Source organism: Arachis hypogaea, chromosome 15 (genome assembly GCF_003086295.3).
Source record: "Arachis hypogaea cultivar Tifrunner chromosome 15, arahy.Tifrunner.gnm2.J5K5, whole genome shotgun sequence".
Lineage (NCBI taxonomy): Eukaryota > Viridiplantae > Streptophyta > Magnoliopsida > Fabales > Fabaceae > Arachis > Arachis hypogaea.
The window spans coordinates 62,753,496-62,776,784 of NC_092050.1; the positions used below are offsets into that span (position 1 = coordinate 62,753,496).

The following is a 23,289-nucleotide window of genomic DNA, read 5'->3' on the forward strand; positions in this document are numbered from 1 at the left end:
TTTTGGTGCCTTTTGACTTATTTGATATTGTTGGGTGATGAAACTTTTAAATCAATGCTTCATCTTGTATGACTCTTGTATCCCTTGTGCATTGATATGAGCTCATATTGTCTTTCATGACCCACTTTTTCTTATTTGAACTTGATGCTCCTAAGTGTTCTTCATGCTTTAACTTTGTTCTTGCATCAAGTATTAGTTGATATGTCCTTTGCCTATACTGCTCTCTCACTTACATGCGTATCTAACATGTAGTGGGAACCTTACTTTTACTTGGCATTTGCCCCCGCCTATGTTCTAATTGCTTTCATATCTTTGTTGTAGGCTTAATTTTCTTTCTTTTTCTCTCCTTTGAGGTTGGCCACCAAATGAAGGAAAGGAAAAGCTTTTAAATGGGGTAACAAACAAGTTCACCCGCACAACCCTTTGAAGAAACTCATCAATTGTAGCTACCCGTCCACCTTGCTCTTCTTTGCATGCACCAAGGACGGTGCAAATTTTTAAGTGTGGGGAGGTCGTCCGACCGATCTCCATGGGTAACAATTTCTTTCTTTCAACACCAATTCTTGATTTCCTTTGCTAGTTAGTTGTTGCATTGCATGATAGGTTGCATGTTAGTTAGAATTTGTACATATTTTACTATTTCTTTTTATGTTGGGACTACTTGGTTATAGTGATGAATTCTTTTCCAAAAAGTTGTTTTAGGGCACCCTACCAATTTGAAAAAAATTTTGGTTGAACTTGCTTGAAAGAATTTATTTTGGAACATGATTTTTGAGCTAAGAACACAAGCATGTGAGATTTGAGCCTAATGGTGTGGTTACATCTTATAACCACTTATTCTTCCTTCTTGTGTGCATTATTCTCTTTCTATGATTGTAATCTTTGATTTGTTTGATTCTCTATGTCCATTATTTTGTGTATTCATGCATTTATATGATTGAGCCATTGTTTCATTAGCTCATTTACCCAAATAGCCTTACCTTTTAACTTCTATTGTTAGCTAATTTGAGCCTACGTTTAACCCACTTATTCTTAATTTTAGTACATTACAAGCCTTGAAGCGAAAAACAATAAATGTCCTTCATTTGGATCTTTGATTGGCTTAGACTAGTGAGTGTGAGTAACATTCAAGTGTGGAAAATCTTGGGACATTGGGAGAATAAAAGGGTAGTTTTGCATTTTAGTTGTAAATATTGGGAATTGGGTACATGCTCATGTGTAATGAATGTAAAACCTTATGCATTGATGTTTTTGTATATATTGCAAAGCAAAAAAAAATGAAAAAGAAAAAAAAAAAGAAAGAAAAATATATGTAGATATCAAAAGAAAAAAAATAGAAAGAAAAGAAAAAGAAAAGAAAAGTAATAAAAAGAGGACAAAATGCCCCAAGTGAAGCTCAATAATAATCAATGCATATGTGTTGTGATCAAGGAAAAAAATGCATGAGTATGTGAAAAAGTGAAGAATGGATAGTTAGGTTTGTTTAGAATTGTATAAGTTGCTATATAGGTTAGGTGGGAAGTTTAAGTTAATCAAAGATTCAAATTTCAAGTCCACTTGACCAAATATGCATCCTTACCTTTACCCTAGCCCCATTACAACCTAAAGAAAAGACCTCATGATACTTGTATGCATGCATGAAATAAATGTTGATTGTTAGAAGACAAACAAATCATGGAAAGCATGATTAGGAGAGAATTGAGTGAATCGACCCTATGCACTTGAGCGACTAGAGTGCAAACACTTCCGGTGAGGGTTCGACGCTCAATTCCTTGATTCCCGGTTTTCATGAGCGTTCTTCTTGCAAGTCTACTTGAACTTCATTTTCATACTTGAAATGGTAGGATTCATGAATCGTTATATGATCTTGGCCCTACTTGTGCATGTATGTCTTTGAGATTGATTTATTTTTAACCAAGTAGATAGAATCATTTTGCATTTAGTTGCATTCATATAGATAGATGCATATAGTTTAGGTTGCATTTAGATTAGTTCACATTGAATAAATGTTGATACCCTTTTCTTTCTCTTGGTTTAAGCATGAGGACATGATTGATTTAAGTGTGGGGAGGTTGATAAACCCCATTTGTAGGATTTATCTTGTGCTTGATTTAGGGGATTTTATAACCTTTTACCCACATTTATTCAATGAAATAGCATGGTTTTGTTATTCTCCTTTAATTGTGCCTAAGAGTGAAAACATGCTTTTTAGGACTTAAAATAGCTAAATTTAATTCACCTTGATTCCATTAGATGCCTTGATGTGTTTGTTAAGTAATTTCAGATTTAGGAGGCAAAGATTGGATCAAGGGAATGAAGGAAAAGCATGTAAAAATGGAGAACTCATGAAGAAATGAAGGAATCGCAAAAGTTGTCAAGCCGACCTCTTCGCACTTAATTGACCATAACTTGAGCTACAGAAGTCCAAATGACGCGGTTCCAGTTGCGCTGGAAAGCTAACATCCAGGGCTTCGAAATGATATAAGATTTTCCATAGTTGCATCGTGCATAGGGGCGCGCATGCGCATGGTGCGCGTCGCACCGATGGTTGCACATGCTTCACTTAATGCAACTCGTGGCCAGCGAATTCTAAGGCATTTTGGGCCCAATCCAACTCATTTCTGATGCTATTTAACCCAAGGATTGAAGAGGGATGAGAATCTAGGTAGTTAGTGAGTTTTATTTGAGTTTTATCATGCTTTAGTTAGTTTCTAGAGAGAGAAGCTCTTTCTTCTCTCTAGAATTAGGAGTAGGTTATATCTAGATTTGGAATTCTTAGATCTAGGTTAATTTCATGCTTTGATTTACTTTTTCTTTTGTAATTCTTCTTCTTCTACATCTCTTCTCTCTAGTTTAGCATTTAATTCTTGTAATTCTCTATTTTTATGTTCATGCACTTTTGTTTCTTCTACTTCTCTTTAATGCAATTTATGATTCATGATTCCTTTATTGTTGATTTGATTTGTTGTTGTTTAATTCCTTGCAATTAAATAGTGTAGATTTACTTTTCTTGCAATTTTACTATGCTTTCCTTTTGTGCCTTCCAAGTGTTTGACAAAATGCTTGGAAGGATTTTAGTATAGAATTTTATGCTTTTGGCTTGGGAAGGTAACTTAGGAACTCTTGAGTTACTAATGTCCAAGTGATTGACGATTGGGAGCCATTAACTCTAGATCTCACTAATTGAATTGGTGGAGAACTAGGACTTATGGACTTGGATTGACATAGCTCATTTGACTTTCCTTTATTAGTTAGAGGATGACTTAATGGGGTTGATCCTTGCCAATTCTCATGTTGTGGTTAGTGATAGGGATAGAGATCCTTGACCACCAAACCTTGCCAAGACCTTTGTTAGTTGTTAGTTTATTTCCTTTGCCATTTATATTTCTTGTCTACTATCCCAAAAATCCCAAAACATACTCCATAACCAATAACAAGACACTTTATTGTAATTCCTAGGGAGAACGACCTGAGGTTTCAATACTTCGGTTAATAGATTTTAGGGGTTTGTACTTGTGACAACCAAATTTTTGTATGAAAGGATTAGTGTTGATTTAGAAACTATATTGCAACGAGCTTTCATTTGTGAATTCTAAACCGTCAAAAAGTCCTCTCATCAAGCGGCCGACCTAGGGCCCTACTGAGGAGGAGTCGAAGAGAACGCGACACCCACGTTGATCGTGGCCACAAATGACGCGTTGGGGGAACTGTTTTGGCCTAGCCCAACACACTCAAGGTCTGGGTCTGGGCACCCGCCCGACCCGGCGGCCTGTCCACAACCGACTGGAAGACGACTCGTGTTGTCACCCCTTCTACATGATCATGGACAGCTGGAAAGGAAGTTTTCAAGAAAGAGGGACTGTCCATGAGGGGCCCACACACGTACAGGCTATCTAAGGGGAGGGCCCTACCCCTCCCCAAGGTACGTCACTCCTTTTACTCTAATTGTCACCTCTTCGTATGGACTTTTATTTGGCATTGGAGTCCTTGCAAGTGGCACACCCCCTACTCCTCAAATCCTCGGCTCGCCAGGACCTCAATCCAGATCCTGCCCCAGCTGCACTCCTCAGTACCCAGACTTCCCAACCCGTTTGGCACACGACTGAACAAGATTTTTTTAATAGTTTTATTTAATATTTAATTAAACCGGTTGAACTCCGATTAAACCCCAATCGAATCAGTAAATTATTGAACCAGTAACCTCATCGGTTTATTGACCAGTCCAATTCACGCAACTTTGGTCAAGACTTGATCAACTTGCGTGTTGATGACATCAGCAACAAATTTGAGCAAATTTTAGAAACTTGTCTCTGCTGGGATTCAAATCTAAAGTTAAAAAAATGATGAGGAACCTTACAACCACTAAGCTAAGAAGTTTTTCACTATATATTGTGTATTTGTGCTTCTTTTTTACCATATAACATACCTAATACTATTCTCATTTTTTTTATTGATTGATTGTTTACTTTTATTCTTTAACTTTTACTTGAACACTTTTTTTATTGAGCTTTTTAATTTATTTATTTTTTACAAAATTAAAATTAAAAATTTCTACCTTTATTTTTTAGAAATAAAAAACCTGAAATAATACTTTCTATTTATTAAGTTCAATCAGATTAATAACAAGTTCAAATAAATAAATCTCATAGTTTTTTATAATAAGTATAAATTATTAAAATAAGAAATAATAATCAATTTAATAAAAATAAAAATAAAAATTTTTTATTAAAAAATTATATAATTATTTAATTATGATCGAATCAATTGATGTAACTAATTATCTAATAATTAAACTAATGACCCATTAAACTAATATTTTGATCAAATTAATTATCGCTTTAATTGTAACAACTATGTTTTTTTTGTAGGAATTAAATTCTTTCAATTTTTTTCTCACTTGAAAAAATAAACTGTCATTTTTCACATACATTTTATTAATAAGAGAAAAAAAATAAAAAATAAAAAATATACAATTAAATAATTAAAAATTATATTTTATTCTAACAAAAAAAATTAAGAAACTTTTTTTTTTTTGAATAATCCATTCGCTTTCTTGCATACAACACAGAAAGTGTATAATTACTGACTTTTGGCTTTAGGTCAACTCCAATGCGCCCGTTCCACAGAAGATACGTTAACATTCAAAACCGGCTTGCTTAAACCATCAGTGGTCCCGTTCCTATTTTTGCTCGGTCAAACACGGTGTCGTCTCGTTCACTCAAAAATATTAAAAAAAGAAAAACACGTCATCACTTCATAACGGGCTCTACTCTAATGCCCAAACGAAACTATCAGTTCCTTCCTCTAATCTAACGCAACCGTCCGTTTCTCCCATCACTACACATCAGCCCATACAACCGTGCGCCATCACCACACAGAAGCATAATCTCTGATATTTTTTCCAGCGTGTACTATTCGTTTTGTAGAGTCCCATTCGCGCAAGCAATTATTCATTCTCTCTTTGGAATCTTCCTTTGCCAATTGCCACTTCGAGGAACCCTAATAAATCTGTGATTAATGCACCTAACCAATATTTAATTGGTTCTTTATTTCTTTATATGGGTTTGCCGGCAAAACCAACTAAACTACTCAGATTGAAGACATCAACAGAAACCAGAGTTTCAGTTTATTCCCAACATAAGGGTTAGGGTTTCCCTGTTGGTTCCTCAGTCCGAGTTCTTTCAATTCCGTTCCAATTTCGTGTGATTGAGGTCTCTCTTCACTCCAATCGCAATAAAAACAATGATTTTGGGGATTTCTGATGAGATGCTTGGGACTTTTGTCCCAATCATAATTTACTGGGTTTATTCGGGGATTTACGTTGTTCTTGGTTTGTTTTCTGAGGATTACCGGTTGCATACCAAGGAAGATGAAGATGAGAAGAATTTGGTGTCAAAGGGTGCTGTGGTTAAAGGAGTTGTCCTCCAACAGTTAGTTCAAGCGGTGGTTGCAACTCTCTTGTTTGCGGTATGTGTCTATCATTATTTTTTTTTTTCCCAGGAGTTGGAGGAGTAAAGTTTATATGTTTTATCTCGCTTTTCTTTTATCGATTTATTTTTATGTATGATGATTAAGATTAACCACAAGAAGATGCAAGGATTTAGTTAATTACTAATTTAAATTACCCCCAAATGTGCCCCTTTTTTTTTTAGGTTTAAATACCAACCACGCTTTCAAATTTAGCTTCTCACATTTTGAGAGACGTGTGGTCAACAAACAAAGCTTTTTCTGTATTTTTTATGTCACTATTAACCCCATAATTGCAAATAGTCTTTGTGCCTTGCCTTGTAAACTAAACCATGGCCTATTTGAGAAATCATGGTTTCTGTTTTGCATGCGCTAGTCTATTAATCCACTATCAGGAGCTAACTGGTTGATTAATTCAATATAGATAATGTAATAGTTTCCGTAAATGCTATGCATCCAAAATAACTTAAATGTAAACCTTCTGAATCACCAATGAGAAAGTTGCAGATTTAGTGATCCATGCATTGTCTGACTTCGGGACCTGGATTTTATCTTCATATTCATTTTAGATGGTAGAGTGAAAGTTCTTTAGAAAGATCAATAACATACGGAAAAAAGCTACAGGTCTGATCATGTCCCGTAACATTTATCCAAAAATTTGTCATTGAAGGGGCATCAATTGTGTTTCAACCATTTAGGATATTGCTGAATGCACAAATCAAATTGTATGCCATAGAAACTTCCTTCTAATTATGAGACTTGCACTTGTAAGTATGTGAAAATTATACAAGGATTGGTTTGATAGTCTAGTGGTTAAGGTAGGACACTTAATCTAAATTGACATTGGCTTTATCTGGAGCTTTTTTTACCCTTAAGTGTTACTGTTGGAGGGGGTGTGTTGGACTATAAAAATTTTTATCCCCCTCATCAGCATTAAAGATGGTACTAATTCTAGTGTAAAATCATTAGAGTCCATGTGTAGCTATTTATTCAGATAAACTCAATTGTAATCGGGGTATTTGTTATTTTATAGGTGACAGGAAGCGATACCCAAAGTGATTTGAATCAGAATGCTTCCCTCCTTGCTGTGGCCCGGCAATTTGGTACTGCTATGTTGGTAATGGACACATGGCAATATTTCATGCATAGGTACATGCATCACAACAAGTTCCTATACAAGCATATTCACTCCCAACATCACAGACTTATTGTACCTTACTCATTTGGAGCTTTGTACAATCACCCTCTGGAGGGACTGCTTCTTGACACCATCGGCGGGGCTTTGTCTTTCCTTTTGTCTGGCATGAGTCCTCGGGCCTCCATCTTCTTCTTCTCCTTTGCCACCATTAAGACGGTCGATGATCATTGCGGGTTGTGGCTCCCTGGAAACCTTTTCCACGTTATCTTCAAGAACAATACAGCATACCACGACGTGCACCATCAGCTCTATGGAAACAAGTACAACTACTCGCAGCCATTCTTCGTCATGTGGGATCGCATCTTGGGCACTTACATGCCATACACATTGGAGAAGAGGGCTGATGGGGGTTTTGAAGCCAGACCTTGTAAAGACTCCAAGGATGATTAACTTTTTATCTTAGTGAGTATTCTTTTTGTGTACTAGTATTGGTTTTCGTTATTTATGATCAGCACTTCCTGGGTGACCAGCTTTTGTATATAAACATTATACTGAATTGCCTACGCTACTATTGTTCTTCACATGTCTGTTTATACTAGATAGACTTAATAAGGAAATTGAGAAGCTACCTAGTTACGGTGTTATTTCACCCTTTTATGTACGGCTGCTATAATGCTATTATCAAAACTTGTATACATTACCTTGTTTTCTAAACTTGCTTAAGGATGCAATTTCTGATACTGGTATAGTAAGTTCGTTTTGCTGACTCTGTTTTTCTGCATGTATATATATATATATGCTTAAGGATGCAATTTCTGATATTGGTATACTATGTTCGTTTTGCTGACTCTGTTTTTCTGCATATATATATGTTCTCAAATTGATGCCAAAGCTGTGGTTATGAGGTGATTTTTGTGTATGTGGATAGACCTGTATCTTATGCACTTCATGGAGCCATAGTTATTTATGATTGAACAAGATGCCCAGGCGGCCCGGGGGGGGATGTGTACAGTAACGAGGGGGAAATGCTGAAATTGCCGAGGCTTATGGGTTTTTAAGTGACTGAGCTGCTTGTTACCTATTAGCATGCATTAAGATATACGTTCAGTTATGTCTACATCTTTGAGTTTGAATGAATTTTAGCATCCTTGAAAACGCAATTTCAAGTGTTTCACTTTCTTCGCATATTCATATATATGCAGCACCTAAACTTATTACCTTTTACCTCCCTATAAGCAAGAATGCTACGAAAGGAAGCTGCAACTAAATCAATAGCCACAATCTGTTTTCAAAAGGACATACACAGAAGTTGGGCGTTCTCAGCAAGATCTCATCCATTTTCCTCCTTTGTTTAAAATTTTCCCTAAATTTAATCATTGTTGTGTATTAGTCTAATGGGAAAATTATCTATTATGTTTTAAGCATTTGATCCCGTAAACACTACCAATTTTTTTTGTCCCACAGTATCCATCTGTCCAGCAGGCTAAGGACTAATCTGTTATAGATTTGAGTTCTATTTAAGAGTATTTGTTGGCTAATGGATAACTGAATACACGAGGTGGGATTGAAACCCTAACACTTGATTAAACAGATTAATGAACTCTAACCCAACTTGGTTTAAACACTATCAATTCAATCCGACATGATTAAATAGTTTTTGTTTGGGTCAATCCAACCCATTGGAATCAATTACTGGCCCGTTCCATTTTTGCCCAATCCCATAAGTAGAGCAATCTTACTAGTGCATTTTTTAAAAAGAAAAACTGAATGATACTTCCATTAATTATTAAACTTGTCCATCAACAACATGGCTACAATAAGGACTTTACGGTGTTTTTGTTTAAAAACATGTTTATATCTCTAGAGTCTCTCTAAATAAATTATTTAATTTTTTGGAAGTTGAAATAGATTTTTTTCTTAAATAATTTACGAACCTATATCAAAATTGAATTTTTGAAAAGATCAAAATCAAGTGTTTTTAAAATTGTTGTTGAGACAAGAAAAGAAACGATAACGATTATATTTTGGACTATTTCTTTAAATTCATTATTATTAAGAACCATACTTAAGAATATTTAAAGTAAAAAAAACTGGTTTGATAGTCATGTATTATTTTGGATTTCAAGATGTTACACCTTAAAAGTTGTCAGCATTAAAGTTCGACACTCAGCAATAATTTCGATCATAAAATGGATGAACAGAACAAAAGGTATACTGATTGACTACCATGATGAAGGTCGAAAGAGAGACGGTCGAAATAAAATTAAGAGAAAACACGTGAGGAAAAGACTCACTCGTAATGGGTAAGAACGTGTGATCTCGTCCTTGAAGACTAAGGTATGGTAAGAATGTGGGTAGTTGAACTTGGAGAGCAAGTAAAACCGGATTGTGGGTCGTGATTAAGAGATTGATAACTATTCAGTATAGCCTGGACGTTGTCTCTATTAAATAGGGAGGTAAAAGCTTTCAAAAGAGACTTTAATTTTCAATATTCCAAGCTACACTAAAATTCTCTAAAAATTTTAAAGTCACACTAACGTCAAAAAAAGTGATAGAGTATAAGTACATGTGAGTGTTTGAAATCAATTTATTTTATTTATTTGTTTTGTTTATTATCTTAATTTATTTGTTTACTTAAATTCTAAACTTTGTTTATTATTTTGTTATTTTTAAACAATTTTTTTTAAATCATTAAATTCTTTCACTATAATAGTCCCTTTTTAAGTTACATTCAATTACATTATTTCATTATAAATTTGTTCGAATATCATATGCAAACTTCGTTGTTGCAAGCCAGTTTTAACACTAAATTAATAAGTCTAAGGCCGAACTCACTTTTTTAGAGGAATTGTATCTGTTCCTCAAATTGAAATCTTTTGATATAAGTTTAATCGACGTCTGTCGTCGATGGTCTAACAAAAATTTAGGAAAACAAAAATATAAACCACAATAATAATTCCTCATCATTCAACTTTGAATTTAATGACATTATAACTATTATTCCACTTTTAAAGAAAATGTTACGATATTGACTATATATAGACCCAAGAATATCTTATGAAAAGGATATACCACAACAAACTATCAAGCAACTCATAAAAAAAACAACTCATTCTCTTCTATCAGCTAAACTTAAATGGCAACTCATAGCCTTAGAATGACATTAGATGAAAATCTCATAATATCATAACCTTGTGATATATGAACTATTTTAAATACATGCTCTCATGTATGATCTCTAATTTAGTACCTCATATAACCAATACTAACTTGAGTGTTGGTGTCCTTGTACCACACTTCCTACCATTGAAAATGACAAACTCAATCAGAACATTGAGAACTCTAAATAAAAAGATCGTGACAACTTTGTATCCCCGACTTACTCTCTATAAATATTGAGATACATAATGACGTAGTTTATTTTTGTTTAATTTTTTATCAAATATTCTGATCATATTATTATTCTAAATAATGTGAAATTCTGTAGTATAAATGAAGGAATAATTTTTTAAACAATTATTTATTAAGTCAACTAATCTAAATTAAAAAAATCTATCATTCAACTATTCAAACAATTGCTTTCAATTAAAAAAAAAAATTATTCAGATATATTACACTTAAATAGATAAAATTCATTATGCAATTATTTCAAGAGAAATAATTTCTTTCTTTCAAACTCGAATTTTTCACTATTAAGTTACTTTTTCGGATCATTTTTGTAAGTTGAATACCAAAAAATAATTTTTCTTTATTTTCTTTCTTGATATTTTGTATTATTTTATTTTATATTTTGCATGCAATTTATAAATTTTTTATTTTATTTTTACTCTAATATAAAAAACTTTATCTTTTTTTTTGTTTAAATTAAATTTAGAATTAACGTTTTTTGGTGCTCTTGGGATTAAAATTTATTTATTTTTATTCTTCATTCTTCAAGTTGTTCGATCATTGCTTATCGGCATAATTTGAGAAGATTTGGTCTTGGTGATATGATAAGGCAAGAAGTCTAAATTTCTAGCATAAATTTTTGAAGATTTATTTTTCTTTGTTTCAAATAATAATTAATTTTTTAATTTATTATTCTATTATATATAATTTAAAACAGATTTTTATTAGAAGTGTGATGAAGGCTAAACACCAATTTAAAATTGTATAATGTTTAAATATAAAATTCGTCCTAACTCTGAACTAGCAAATAATTCTATCAAAATTTAATAGATCGTCACAAATTTACAAAATTTGTCCTAACTCTAAACCAGCAAATAATCCTATTAAAATTTAATAGATTGTCACAAATTTAAATTAAGTACCGGAAGTTTTAAATTCCAAATCTTTCTCCTATAAAATTGTAGTTGGATGTGCATATCATTGGCTATGAGAGATCGAAGTTTTATCAAAATTAATGAAAATTTAAATAACACAAAATTAAAAGAGCAAGCAAGAAATTAAACTAAGAAAAAATAAGGTAATTAACTAAAAATGGAAGTTAAACTCAAATGCTAGAAAGATCTTGGTAAGGGTTGAGATTCAATGATCACTATCATTGCATTGTCAATTTGTCATGAGTTAATCTCACTTAGTCAACTCCTAAATATTGAAAAAAGTCAAATAAGCATAATTGATCTTAATCCACAAATCCTAATAAACTCACTGATTAGGCTTAGTGAAAAAATAACATTAGTGAAAACAAAATCAACAAACAACCTTAAATCACCAATCAATATTAGACATAAATGACTCAAGGTCACTTACGTCCTCAATTCTAAGTCAAGAATACAAAATCTATTCTAAAACTAAGTAATACATTTTATCAAACACTTAGAAGGCATATAAACAAAGCATCATAAATTGCAATAATAATAAAATCTACAACTAACTAAGATAAGAAAGGAATAATAACAATTCAAATGAACGTCAATAAATATAAAAAATATCAAACTGCATTAAAAAAAAATTAGAATTCAACAATAGTTTATTAACTACAATTAGCAAAAATTGAGAGACTAACAAGAGAAAAAATATTAAACTAAGGTAGTAGAACAATAAAATGTAACTAAACAAAATTAAAACCTAAAACTAGAGAGAAAATAAACTAAGAAACCTAAAAATCTAGAAAGAAGTTGGAGCTTCTCCCTCTAAAATTTCCTTAAAACATGATTAAAAACCTAAAACTAACACTACTTCGTTCATTTCCCATGAATTCTTGCTTCAACAGCTTCAGAAATGAGTTGGATTGTGCCCAAAATAGGCCAGAAATCGCAAACCACATTTTTTTAAGTGAGTCACATGTTGTAAGTCATGTGTATGCACTATAAAACCCTGTAAATTAATAAATAATAAATAAATTAATTATGAGCTAAAGAAATTATAAAATTAAAGTTTATAATTTAAAAAGAAAAAATATTTAAAATACGAATTAAAACACTAATTTTAAAGATTTTGGACTATAACTATAACGATCCAACTTCCAACATGTCCTGATCGTACTAAAAGTAAGGTGTTACAAATTTATTCTCCTTTATTATCTATTTAATACTAACCTTTACACCGATATTGCATTTCAGTTTTGAGAAATACCCAAATTATTTTCTTTTTTTTTTTGGAAATCATATATTAAAGTTTCCAAATAATAATACTCACATACATACTAATAATAATAAATCTTATACAAGTAAAGTCAAATGAAATTCATATATACCACCTATCCTCTGTATAAAAATAGAATTTTAAGTGACTAGAGCGACGGCATTTTATAAAAACAATTCAACTCATAAACAATTTTCAATACTCGTTCGCAGATCCATATTGAGTCTTCAAATCTGTCACTGAAATGATGAAAAATTTTGGGTGAGAACAAAATTACAAGTTCTCAATAGAGGTTGAGAATGCTCTAAAAGTAAAGAATAAAATACAAATAGTTAATTTAGTTCCACAATATCCATTTTTATTTATTATATAAAAATCTAAGAAATTATGTTGGAAAAAAATCGGATATTAGCATTCAGGTTATATTTCTTAAAATCTTTTTTATTAATAATAACCTTGAATGTAACGGTAAATGCATACACCAGCAAATCAAATCTTCATTCTCTTTTTCTTTTTCTTTTTCTTTTTCCTCTTTTCTCTTTACATCTTTGTGCTGCTTTTGTTTCTCTTTTTAAGGTTTATTTATAAAGCTTATGTCAATCTCGGTTGGAATAGTCAGCCTGTCCTAAGCATAGGTTCATTAAGTCTATGCTGAACCAATATGACTTTTCAAATAATGCCTAACTCTAAGCGCAATTCAAAAACAGGCAAACAGAACATAAACAAACAAATAGGGCACAAACAAACAAAACAAGGAATAGAGTAAAAGCACACCCAAGCAAGTCATTCAAATGCATATGATGAATGTCTAGTCCAAGTACAGGTAATGAGATCATTTGTCAGTTTCGACCCGCACCCGACGTATTCCGACTCTCCAGATCAGATAAGGCTTTCCTAGAACTTAATCCCAGATTAAATACCGCATACCCTCTACCAAGTACTCTCGACTTGCATGGTTGGTATTTGCTCAAATCTCAATATACCGCAGGTATGCTAATCAGGCCTCTACCAAGCATTTTCAACTTGCAGGGCTGGTACATTCTCTACCGCAGCCTATTTGGGAAGCAACAATATAATACGGACGTTTCCACACAATATTCTCAAGTATCGCCCGAAGGCTCATAAATCACACATAGCCGTACTCTCCTACTCGTAACAATAATCCTTTCCAACAACTTCATAAACCAATTATCTCTTCTCAAGAGAATCATTTAAGTTGTCACCATAGCCTTCACTTTGCTATTTTCAGAATATCTAACGTTAACTTTGGAATTCATTTCAATTTCTTTACAACTCAAAGGTTACTTAAACCATTCATAACACAATTCAAATCCATTTCTCTTTCATAAAACTTCTTTTCACAAAAACAAAAGTCTCAAATCAACTTCAACAATCAATTCTTTATTTCATTTAAAAATCCCAAAAAAACATAACTCTCAGAGTTTTATAAAGATTTGGGCAATACCTCTCTTAAACTTAGACTTTGCTACCCATCTTGGGTACCAACCAAACTATTTATCAAACTCTTCTCAAACTTTTTCAGTATCAAATCATTTCAAAGTCAAACTAATTCTAATATTAAATGAATCATATAACACTAAGATTCATCTTTAACTTTATGAACCCACGACTGTCACTAATATATTCTCGACACTCTATCTTCTTTTTTGTTTTTAATATAACAAATGAACTCGGAATTGCACAAACTTTATGTCCAGGCGATCATCTCGAACTAAGCTTTCTAACAAACCAAAAATCATAATTTTTGGATTTCTCTAGTCTCAGAAACAGAGGAAAAACCATAACTGATCTACAGTGTTTAAAAAGCCAGAAAATAACAGCAGTATGCAATATCAAAATTCTATATAAACCAAATTAAATCCAATGATCTTCAAAATTAATATGATCAAACTAACTTATCCAGATTTTGTTCCCAATTAGTTCCACGTCAATACCATTTTTAATAAAAGAGTTACGTAGCTTGGAAGTTAGGTAATTTTCTGCAGAATTCTGTTTTAAATTCCATTGAACATATCATCTTCCAAGTCCCATAACTCACTCATTAAAACACGGAGATCCCTAAAATTTAAATAACATATGCTAAACATACTCAATTTTTACCACCAATTTGTTGCACCTCAATATCCATTCGGAATAAAAAATTATAAACTTTAAAGTTACTCAATTAAGAAAACAGAATCTGGCTTTTACTGCATAATGCATCGTATTTAAAAAATTCATATCTTTAAAACCACAATTCTAACCATTCTAAATTTCACGACATTAAAATAATAGGACTAATGTTTCATTTAAAATTGGTTCCATTTCAAAATTCATTTCGAAACATTCCCAGCAGAGTCAACAAGTTACTGCTGCTCTAAAAATTCTGCAGTAAAATCAGATTACACAACCATAATTAAAAAATTTACCATAAATAATATATTTAACGAAAAGGTCTCGAATTCTCCAGTTCAGTTTTAAATATTTCCAAGATTAACCCAGACTTGGTTCCACGCAATTTCGATCGTCACAGAATTAGTTATAGCCTTTCAAAGTTACTGATTTCATTTAAAGATAATGCAGAATATCAGATTTCACAGCTTAACTTTGAAAAATCATAACTAATTCTTCAGTTAATACGAAGCTTTCAAAATTGAATCCTAATAACTGCACTATTAAAGTTTACTTAGCTTTTAAAATCTTACCATTTCGATCACTAGCAAATTACTGGGTCGTTCTCAAAGTTACTGTTTTATTTTGAAAATAAGATTCTCCATAATAGTTTAGTCTTTTAGATTCTAATCCTTTAACAATTCTCAATTTGATATCAAATATATCAAATGATTATCTCACCCTCAACCAATTGTACATAATCGGTTAAAATCACAATTCACAACTAATCTCAAGTCACTTTCACAGCCGTAGCAATATACTTGACAACCAATTCAACATCCAACAGTCCCAAAATGATTCACTAAAGATCAAAATCTCAGTTAACTCATCGCAATAGTCAATAATTCAGTCATCTACCACATATAATTACACTCAATTCAATTATAATCTCAATCCACATATAATCAATCAATTTCATAAAATTCATACATTCAATCACGTTCTCAGCCACAATTCAACATCCATATAAACAATAAATTACTCGCAACAATTAAACCAATTTGCAGTTATTCAATAAAATTTGTGGGCATTCTAAAATTAAAATCGTTTAAATTAAATCCCCTGCCTCAGTTAGCCGAGTTTGCATAGATTAATGATGACAACTCCTTTTTCTTTTAATTCATGCTAATAGCGGAAATTCCAACACAACCGTAACGTTAGCAGCAACAACTGGAAGAGTAGCACCGTCAATCCCACGGCGGTAATGATGGTTGTAGCAGAACGGAGGATTCAAATTGAACAAAATCAAAGGTAAACACAGTCTTGGGAAATTCAAAACAGGGCATATCTAGAATCAAATTAGAACAAGCGTGGCAATGACAATAAAATGTGTAAATGGACCTTAATCAAGAAAAAGGTCACACCAGAGTCAAAGTAGCAGCATCAGACTTACCCACGGTAGCTCCAGCATTGGTTCTTAGCAGCGGAGGGACAACAGTGCGTTCTCCAGTGACAATCGACGACGGCAGTGGCGAAGAGGCTCAATAATAGCAGTGGCATAACCACTGTACAATGCTCTCTCGTTCAACTCCTCCTAGCGACGGCAGCGGTGGTCTCGGACAGAATCGGCGACGGCGTTGGCGAAGCTCCCTTCGGCGGCGACAGCTAGGGTTCCAGCGGTGGTGACTCCTTCAACGGCGGTGAGACGCAGCGGCGAAGACAACACCTCCTTCTCTTTCTCGCATCGCGTCTATCTCACTCAACACCTCTGCAAAGCGAAGCGCTCTCTCTCGTGCGATAACGACGGTGACGGTGGTAAGGGTACCCACTGCCACCATCTCCCTCTTCTCCTCTTCCCTCTGCGTCCCATTCTCCCTCGATCCCTCTTCCTCTGTTTCTCTGATTCTCTCAAGAACTCCCTTTCCTTCCTTGTGTTTTATTTTATAAGTTATATGATGAACGTATTGAAGAAGAAAGAACAACCCCCCGATTACGTCTGTGTGGATAAGTAAGAGGGGAATGTATCCGTGTGTGTGTGAATAATTGGTCAGAAAATATAAGTATTATATTACATAATAATGGTAAGTATAAAATAAAAAACATAAGACTAGGGTTAAAGTAAAATATATTTGAGTAACTCAAAAATTTTACAAAATATTTCAGATAAAATAATAATTTATGATTCAAACATAATATTGTAAAAATTGCTTTGAAAACACATAAAATTTTATTTATTAATTTATTAATGAATTTAATTAATTATTTTTAATTTAAATTATAAAATAAATATATTAATCACATTTTAAAAAATACAGTTTAAACTTAAAATATTAATTATTTAATTTAAATGATATAATTTTTTATTATTTTTTTCTTACCATAACTCAAATCTTAATTTATACGAAATAACTAATTATAATAAAAAAATTTTGAATATTAATTGACTTAAACTTAAAGTATTTATAAAAATAAATTTAATCATTTCTAATAAATTAATCTTTAAGAGCTCAAATTTATAAAATAAATCATAATTTATTTATAATAGAAATTATTTAAATTAAATTATATAGTTTTTTATCATTGAATTTTAATTTAAAATTATATAAAATAACTAATTATAAAATTACACAAAAATATTAATTAACTTTTATAATAAAAATTACTTAAATTAGATTGTACAAATGTTTTTTTATTTCTGAATTACTGAAATTATGTAAAATATTTAATTATAATAAAATTACATAAGAATCTTAATTGATTTAAAATTAACTTACCTTTTAATCAATTCAATTGCTTTTATAAAAATAGTTTCTAATAATAAACAAACTAAATTAATAGAATAAATCAAAATTTTATTTATAACAGGATTCTTAAAAACACGGAATATTACGTTCTATCCACCTTACTAAAATTTTCGTACTAAAAAATTTATATAAGATGGAAGAAAAATTTATATTTATATTCCCTTTTAAACATTTTAAAGAAACCAAAAAAATCATATCACATGAATATAGAAGAAAATAAAAGAGAAAATATATAAGGTGATGCAAAAGTTGATAAAATAACTTGATGCAAACTAAATTTTAAAATTCAAAATCAAATAGATACAATGTTTGATTAGAATTCTCGACGAAGTGTGATTACCCACTCTCGCTGTCTCTAAATTTCATGTTTCTTTGTAACCTCGTATAATTACCAGTTTCACTTTTTGCGTGTACAAATCACATCCCTAGAAACTAACAAGCAACAATAATTGAATGATTGACTTAATTAGACAAGTACAAAGGAGTCTTTTGGGTTCAAATACATTAAACAGTACTCAGAGAAATTAAGAAAGCAAACAATAAATGAGTTGTGAAGATTATATGGGAAAGCAGTCAAGGTTTTAGAGATATTTATTTTTTCGGATTAACAATTCTTATTAACCACTATGATTATACAAGGATATTAATTCATAGAAACTTTAAGTGATTAGATTCTAATTCTTTGGTAATTTATTCCTCCTCTAACTCAATTAACCACCAATTTCTTGGTCACTTAATTTAATTAGAGGGTTTAAGTTCAAACCCTAGTTTATAGCCACACAAAACCCTAAAGATCCAAAGACGATATGATTATATGTCACATATCACATTAAATTCAGATAATTAGAGAGATATAAGAATTCAATTTCAAGCTGTTATTCAGGTGAGATAACTTTTTCAAGATTCAACTTAGAAAATAGTTATTTTCCAATACACTCTAATACGTAGGATGAAGAACAAAACAGATTCTTGAATATAAATCAATGCATTAATCAGAAGTAGAAAATAATAGTTATTAATCCATTCAAATAAATAGAGCTCATAACCTTAACAAAGGAGGTTTAGTTGATCATGGTATAGAAACCTTAGCAGAGAAAAGTATAGAGTGAAGAGGAGGAGAAGAGAAGAGCTAGGTCAGAATCTCTTCTCCTTTTATATCTAATCCTAAAAAATGTAAAATATAATTTCTATAACCTAAAAATATCTTTTCTTAATTCAAAAACTAATTTTAAAAACTAAATTAAATCAAAAGATGTGGTGAAGATCACACGGAAACCTTCAAAATCAGCATTCTGGCACCAAACTTGAGCCAGGTGAAGTTTGGCGCTACGTTCACGCAAAAGCATGCACGCATTCCCAAGCTTCCGGCACAAACACCGGGATGTGGCGTTTGGCGCCACCATGGCTGCATCAAATTAGTGCTGTATGAGTTCCTGGCGCTGATGAATCCACGTTTCATGGTATTTATTTGCTTTAATTGAGTGGATTTTACTGACTTTTCCTACATTTATTCACTAAAGTAGCATGGTTTTGTGAATTCCTCCTAATTTGTGCTTAAAAATAAAAACATGCTTTTTAGGCCCTAAAATTGCTAAATTTTATTCACTTTAATCCCATTCAATGCCTTGAGGTGTTTGTTGAGTGATTTTAGGCTTACAAGCTAAATATGGATTGAATAAGTGAGGAAAAAGCATGCAAAAGTGGAGAATCCATAAAGAAATAGAGTTTGGAGCTTTTTAGGGTTGTGCGTATACACAGTGATGAATGCGTACGCATGTTTGGAAGTTCGTGCAATCATGCGTACGCATGGTCAGGCGTGCATACGCAAGATATGAGATTCAGCCAGTGTGCGTATTGATGAGCAGATATTTTATACGCTTTTTGGAATCATTTTCATATAGTTTTTAGCATGTTTTGTTCAAGTTTTATTAAGTTTTCATAGGTTTTCATGTAAAATTCACATTTTTTTATTCTACTTTGAGTTTGTGTATTTTTATGCAATTTCAGGTATTTTCTGGCTGAAATTGAGGAGTTGGAGCAAAAGTCTGATTCAGAGGCAGAGAAAGCACTACAGATGTTGTCTGTATCTGACCTCCTTGCACTCAAAAGAGCTTTGCTAGAGCTACAGACATCCAAATGGAGCATTTTCAACGGATATGGAAAGCTAACATCCAGAGATTTTCATCAATGTATAATAGTCTATACTTTGCCTCATAATTGAAGACCCAAAACTGGTGTCCAACGCCAGCCTCCTGTCCTATTCTGGCATCCAACGCCCAAAGGAGAAGAGACCAGCGTCCAATGCCCAAGAAGGACTCCCTAGCTAGCGTTCAATGCCCTATAGGCCTCCTAGCACTTGAATCTCAATCAAGCTCAGCCCAAACACTCACCAAGTGGGCCCCAAAAGTAGATTTTAGCACTAAAAGACTGTTTTACCCTTCTTAATGTAATCCTTAGTCATTAGTTTAGTATTTAAAGACTTTTACACCTCTCATCAAAGGGAGGACACACACTTTACACATTTATCATTTTATTTTCTATCAGTATGAGTTTCTAAACTTCCTAGGTTGAGGGGAGGAGCCCTACTGAGTTTATGGAATAATAAAAGTATTACTGTTCTATTTCAATCCATGTTTGATTCTCCATTCTAAGATGTATCTTCCTTCTTCATCAATATGAATGCATTGAACTGGCAGAAGGTTATCACATTCTATATGGGTTTAGAGTGAGTCTTTCATCGGACAATGATGAACTACCAGCTTGATTATACATCTCTTAGACGGCTAATCCACGACTTCGTTGGGAACTTCTCGAAACATCAGTTTAGCCGAGGTTTGGGGAGATTAGAGTCTTTGTGGTAGAGACTAGAACCCAAAGGTGCAATATTCTCTAATCCGGAAGATCCGACCTTGTCTGTGACGTTTTGAGTAGGATCATTAAGGAGAATGGATTGCAAGAGTTTCACCCTCAATCAGAATGGATCCACACTAACCCTGGGGTTCAGATCTGGAGGAGCATTGGCGACCTCTCAACCGGCATTGATCACATACAGCCTACCATAGAAGAAATCATTCACAGTTGAAGAAGACAGTAAGACCAGAATTAATCCAGAAGAACAAAGCATCTCCAAGCCTTAACCATCTTCTTATCACTGATTATAATCAAACCTGGTAATTCCATCTTTATTCCTTTTATGCTTTTAACCAAATCCAACAACTCTTCTATCCGCTTGACTAAGATTTGCAAGAAAACCATAGCTTGCTTCAAATCACAATCCTCGTGGGATCAACCCTGACTCGCTCAGGTATTACTTGGACAACCCAGTGCACTTGCTGGTTCAGTGTACGAAGTGTAGGGATTCGTGCGCACTACATATGCACACACCTGTGCGTATGCACAAGTCCTGACATGTGACTTCATTAAATGCAAAATGTGGGCAGCATAGTATGGCCTTCCAAAGCTCAATCCAACTCATTTCTGAAGCTATTTCAAGCCTAATTCAAGAAGGATCAAGGAGAAATCAATTAGGTTCAGTTTAGAAACATGTTTTAGGTCATTTTCTAGAGAATTAGGGTACATGAGACTAAATTCCTCTTAGATTTAGGTTTTAATTCTTGTTTTGATTTAGTTTTTCTTACAATTTCTTGTTGCTATACCTTTACTCTCTTAGTTTTACTTGTTATTTCTTGTATTTGGTTACTTTTATGTTATTGAACTCTTGTTGATTTTCATGTCGTTTAATGCAATTGATGTCTTTTTATGTTCTTATTGTTTAATTGAGTTGTTATTGTTACGTTCTTGCATTTGTTAGTTTTAGATTTTATTATCATTGCAATTTTACTATGCTTTTCTTTTATGCCTTCCAAGTATTTGATAAAATACTTGGTTGGGTTTTAGAGTAGATTTTAGCACTCTTAGACTTGAGATTGAGGACTTAGGTGCCTTGATGTCATTGATGTCTAGTATAATTGATAATTTAGGGTTGTTAGTTGGTTTTAGAATTAATTATGTCCACTTGACTTCACCCTCCGATGTTAGAGGATAATTAAGTGGAATTAATGTAAATCCCGTAAAATTAGTGAATAATTAGCTAATAAATTAATTATTAATCCAAGAAATTAGAAATATAATTTTTATAGTTTTAGGAGATAAAACTAATTAAAATAAAAATTTTGACAGAAATTTTAAAGAATTTGGCCAAAATTGGACTAAACAGGCCGAATCGGGCAAACCAGACCCGTATTGGGCCCAAGCCCAACCCAACTTTACTTAATCAAATGAGCTCAGCTCATTCTTCCTCATTCCATGCTGTTCCACTTTGAAGCATACAAGTGGAGAGAAGAAAGATTCCCAAACCTTTGCCAAAGTATTAGGAACTCTGTTTATGTTTTTTATTGGTTATTAATCTACTTATTTTAAAGTTTTGCATTTATCTATCTCATGATTGAGTTATTTATTCTGCATTCAAATTAGTAGTATCGAAAGATATGCTAATCTCTTTTAAATTCTTTTATTATAATTGAAAAAAATTGATATTTGAATTAAAGCTTGAAAATTCTTTCACATGACTCTTTGAATTCGGCTAGGAATAATAGTTCAATTAGTGTGTGACACACATGATTTTCAATCACTCTAATTTTAAATAAGTGGCATATATTTGGATTAGAACAACTTTTAAAAATTGTGTTTTCTTCTAAGATTTAACTGGACATGACTAGCTTGAATATGTGACATATATAATTTGACCTAAGGACTACTTTTAAATCTTATTTGAATCTAAAATAAGTTTTTGTGCTTAATCTCTTAATTAATTAATTGACGACTAATTAATTAATGCTTGAGAAACTGAGGAGCCAAGAAATTAAAAATCAATTACTAAAGATTTGTCGTAAAAGATCTTTGCAACTTCAAGATAATTAAACAAGGTTTAATTTCTCTAAAAGTATAAACATCTTCGAAACTCTTGATTTCACCATCATTATCTTCTCTCATATCAACATTAAAGCTCCCTGTTCGTAAGCATTCAAGCATTCAAAGTTCTCAAGTTCTCTGCGAGACACAATCTTACCTCCTTCAAAATCAAGTTTTATTAATCTAATTAGATATTTAATCTAATCTTTACTTCCTCAATCTTTTAATCCTCATAAAAATAATATCCAGTCACCGTGAGCTTCAGTTTTCGCTTGTCATGACTCCTAAATCTTTTATGTAGGATTAGTAAGTGATTTTTTTCCATTATTGCCTAGGAGTTACTCCATGATGGGGTAGCAACTAATATCTCGAGTAGCTAGTGGTGAGGAATAGTGACATGCCTTCTAAGTCAGGTCAGGCACAGATTGTGTTACCCCGTGTCTCGATCAAGTCGAGTAAGTGGTGTCTCCTCAAGTGTTTCTTGGTGATTTTTTGGTCAACTATTCATCTTAGTCTGAACAGGTTTATAGATAAAAGATCAGTTTCACCTAAACCATGGTTTTAATTTTGTGGACTATGATATAAACACCTATATTTATCTTTTCAAAATTTAATTATTCAATTGATTTAACATATAAAATAACATGTATAAATATCTATATATATATATATATATATATATATATATATGGATCGAAATTTTAATTCGAGAATGTTAAGTCGTATTCAACTTCTAACCAGGAACATAAATATACCATATTTACTTTCCTT

General features: G+C 32.4%; 1 protein-coding gene and 1 long non-coding RNA gene across 3 annotated transcripts; one reads left to right on the plus strand and one right to left on the minus strand.

Moving 5' to 3' along the window:
* The first annotated feature begins 5,230 nt into the window (after window positions 1-5,230).
* Window positions 5,231-7,871, plus strand: LOC112750359 (sphinganine C4-monooxygenase 1). The gene is made up of 2 exons (XM_025799055.3): window positions 5,231-5,967; window positions 7,001-7,871. The coding sequence occupies exons 1-2, from the start codon at window positions 5,743-5,745 to the stop codon at window positions 7,553-7,555; spliced, it is 780 nt and encodes a 259-aa protein (XP_025654840.1). The 5' UTR covers window positions 5,231-5,742; the 3' UTR covers window positions 7,556-7,871.
* Window positions 7,872-12,031: 4,160 nt separating this feature from the next.
* On the minus strand, window positions 12,032-16,840 carry LOC112750358 (uncharacterized). Of its 2 annotated transcripts, none has more exons than XR_003175679.3 (2): window positions 16,257-16,840; window positions 12,032-12,424 (listed from the first exon to the last, which is right to left on the minus strand). It is a non-coding gene; the product is annotated as an uncharacterized lncRNA (long non-coding RNA). The 2 variants fall into 2 exon arrangements; XR_003814296.2 differs by lacking the exon at window positions 12,032-12,424 and adding an exon at window positions 12,780-12,930 and having other exon boundaries at window positions 16,257-16,479.
* Window positions 16,841-23,289: the final 6,449 nt, after the last annotated feature.

Bases quoted from the DNA above. Each gene is read 5' to 3' on its own strand.
- LOC112750359 (XM_025799055.3), top strand. From the start codon at position 5,743: ATGATTTTGGGGATTTCTGATGAGATGCTTGGGACTTTTGTCCCAATC. The intron at 5,968-7,000 runs GTATGTGTCTAT...GTTATTTTATAG, and splicing joins TTGCAACTCTCTTGTTTGCG to GTGACAGGAAGCGATACCCA.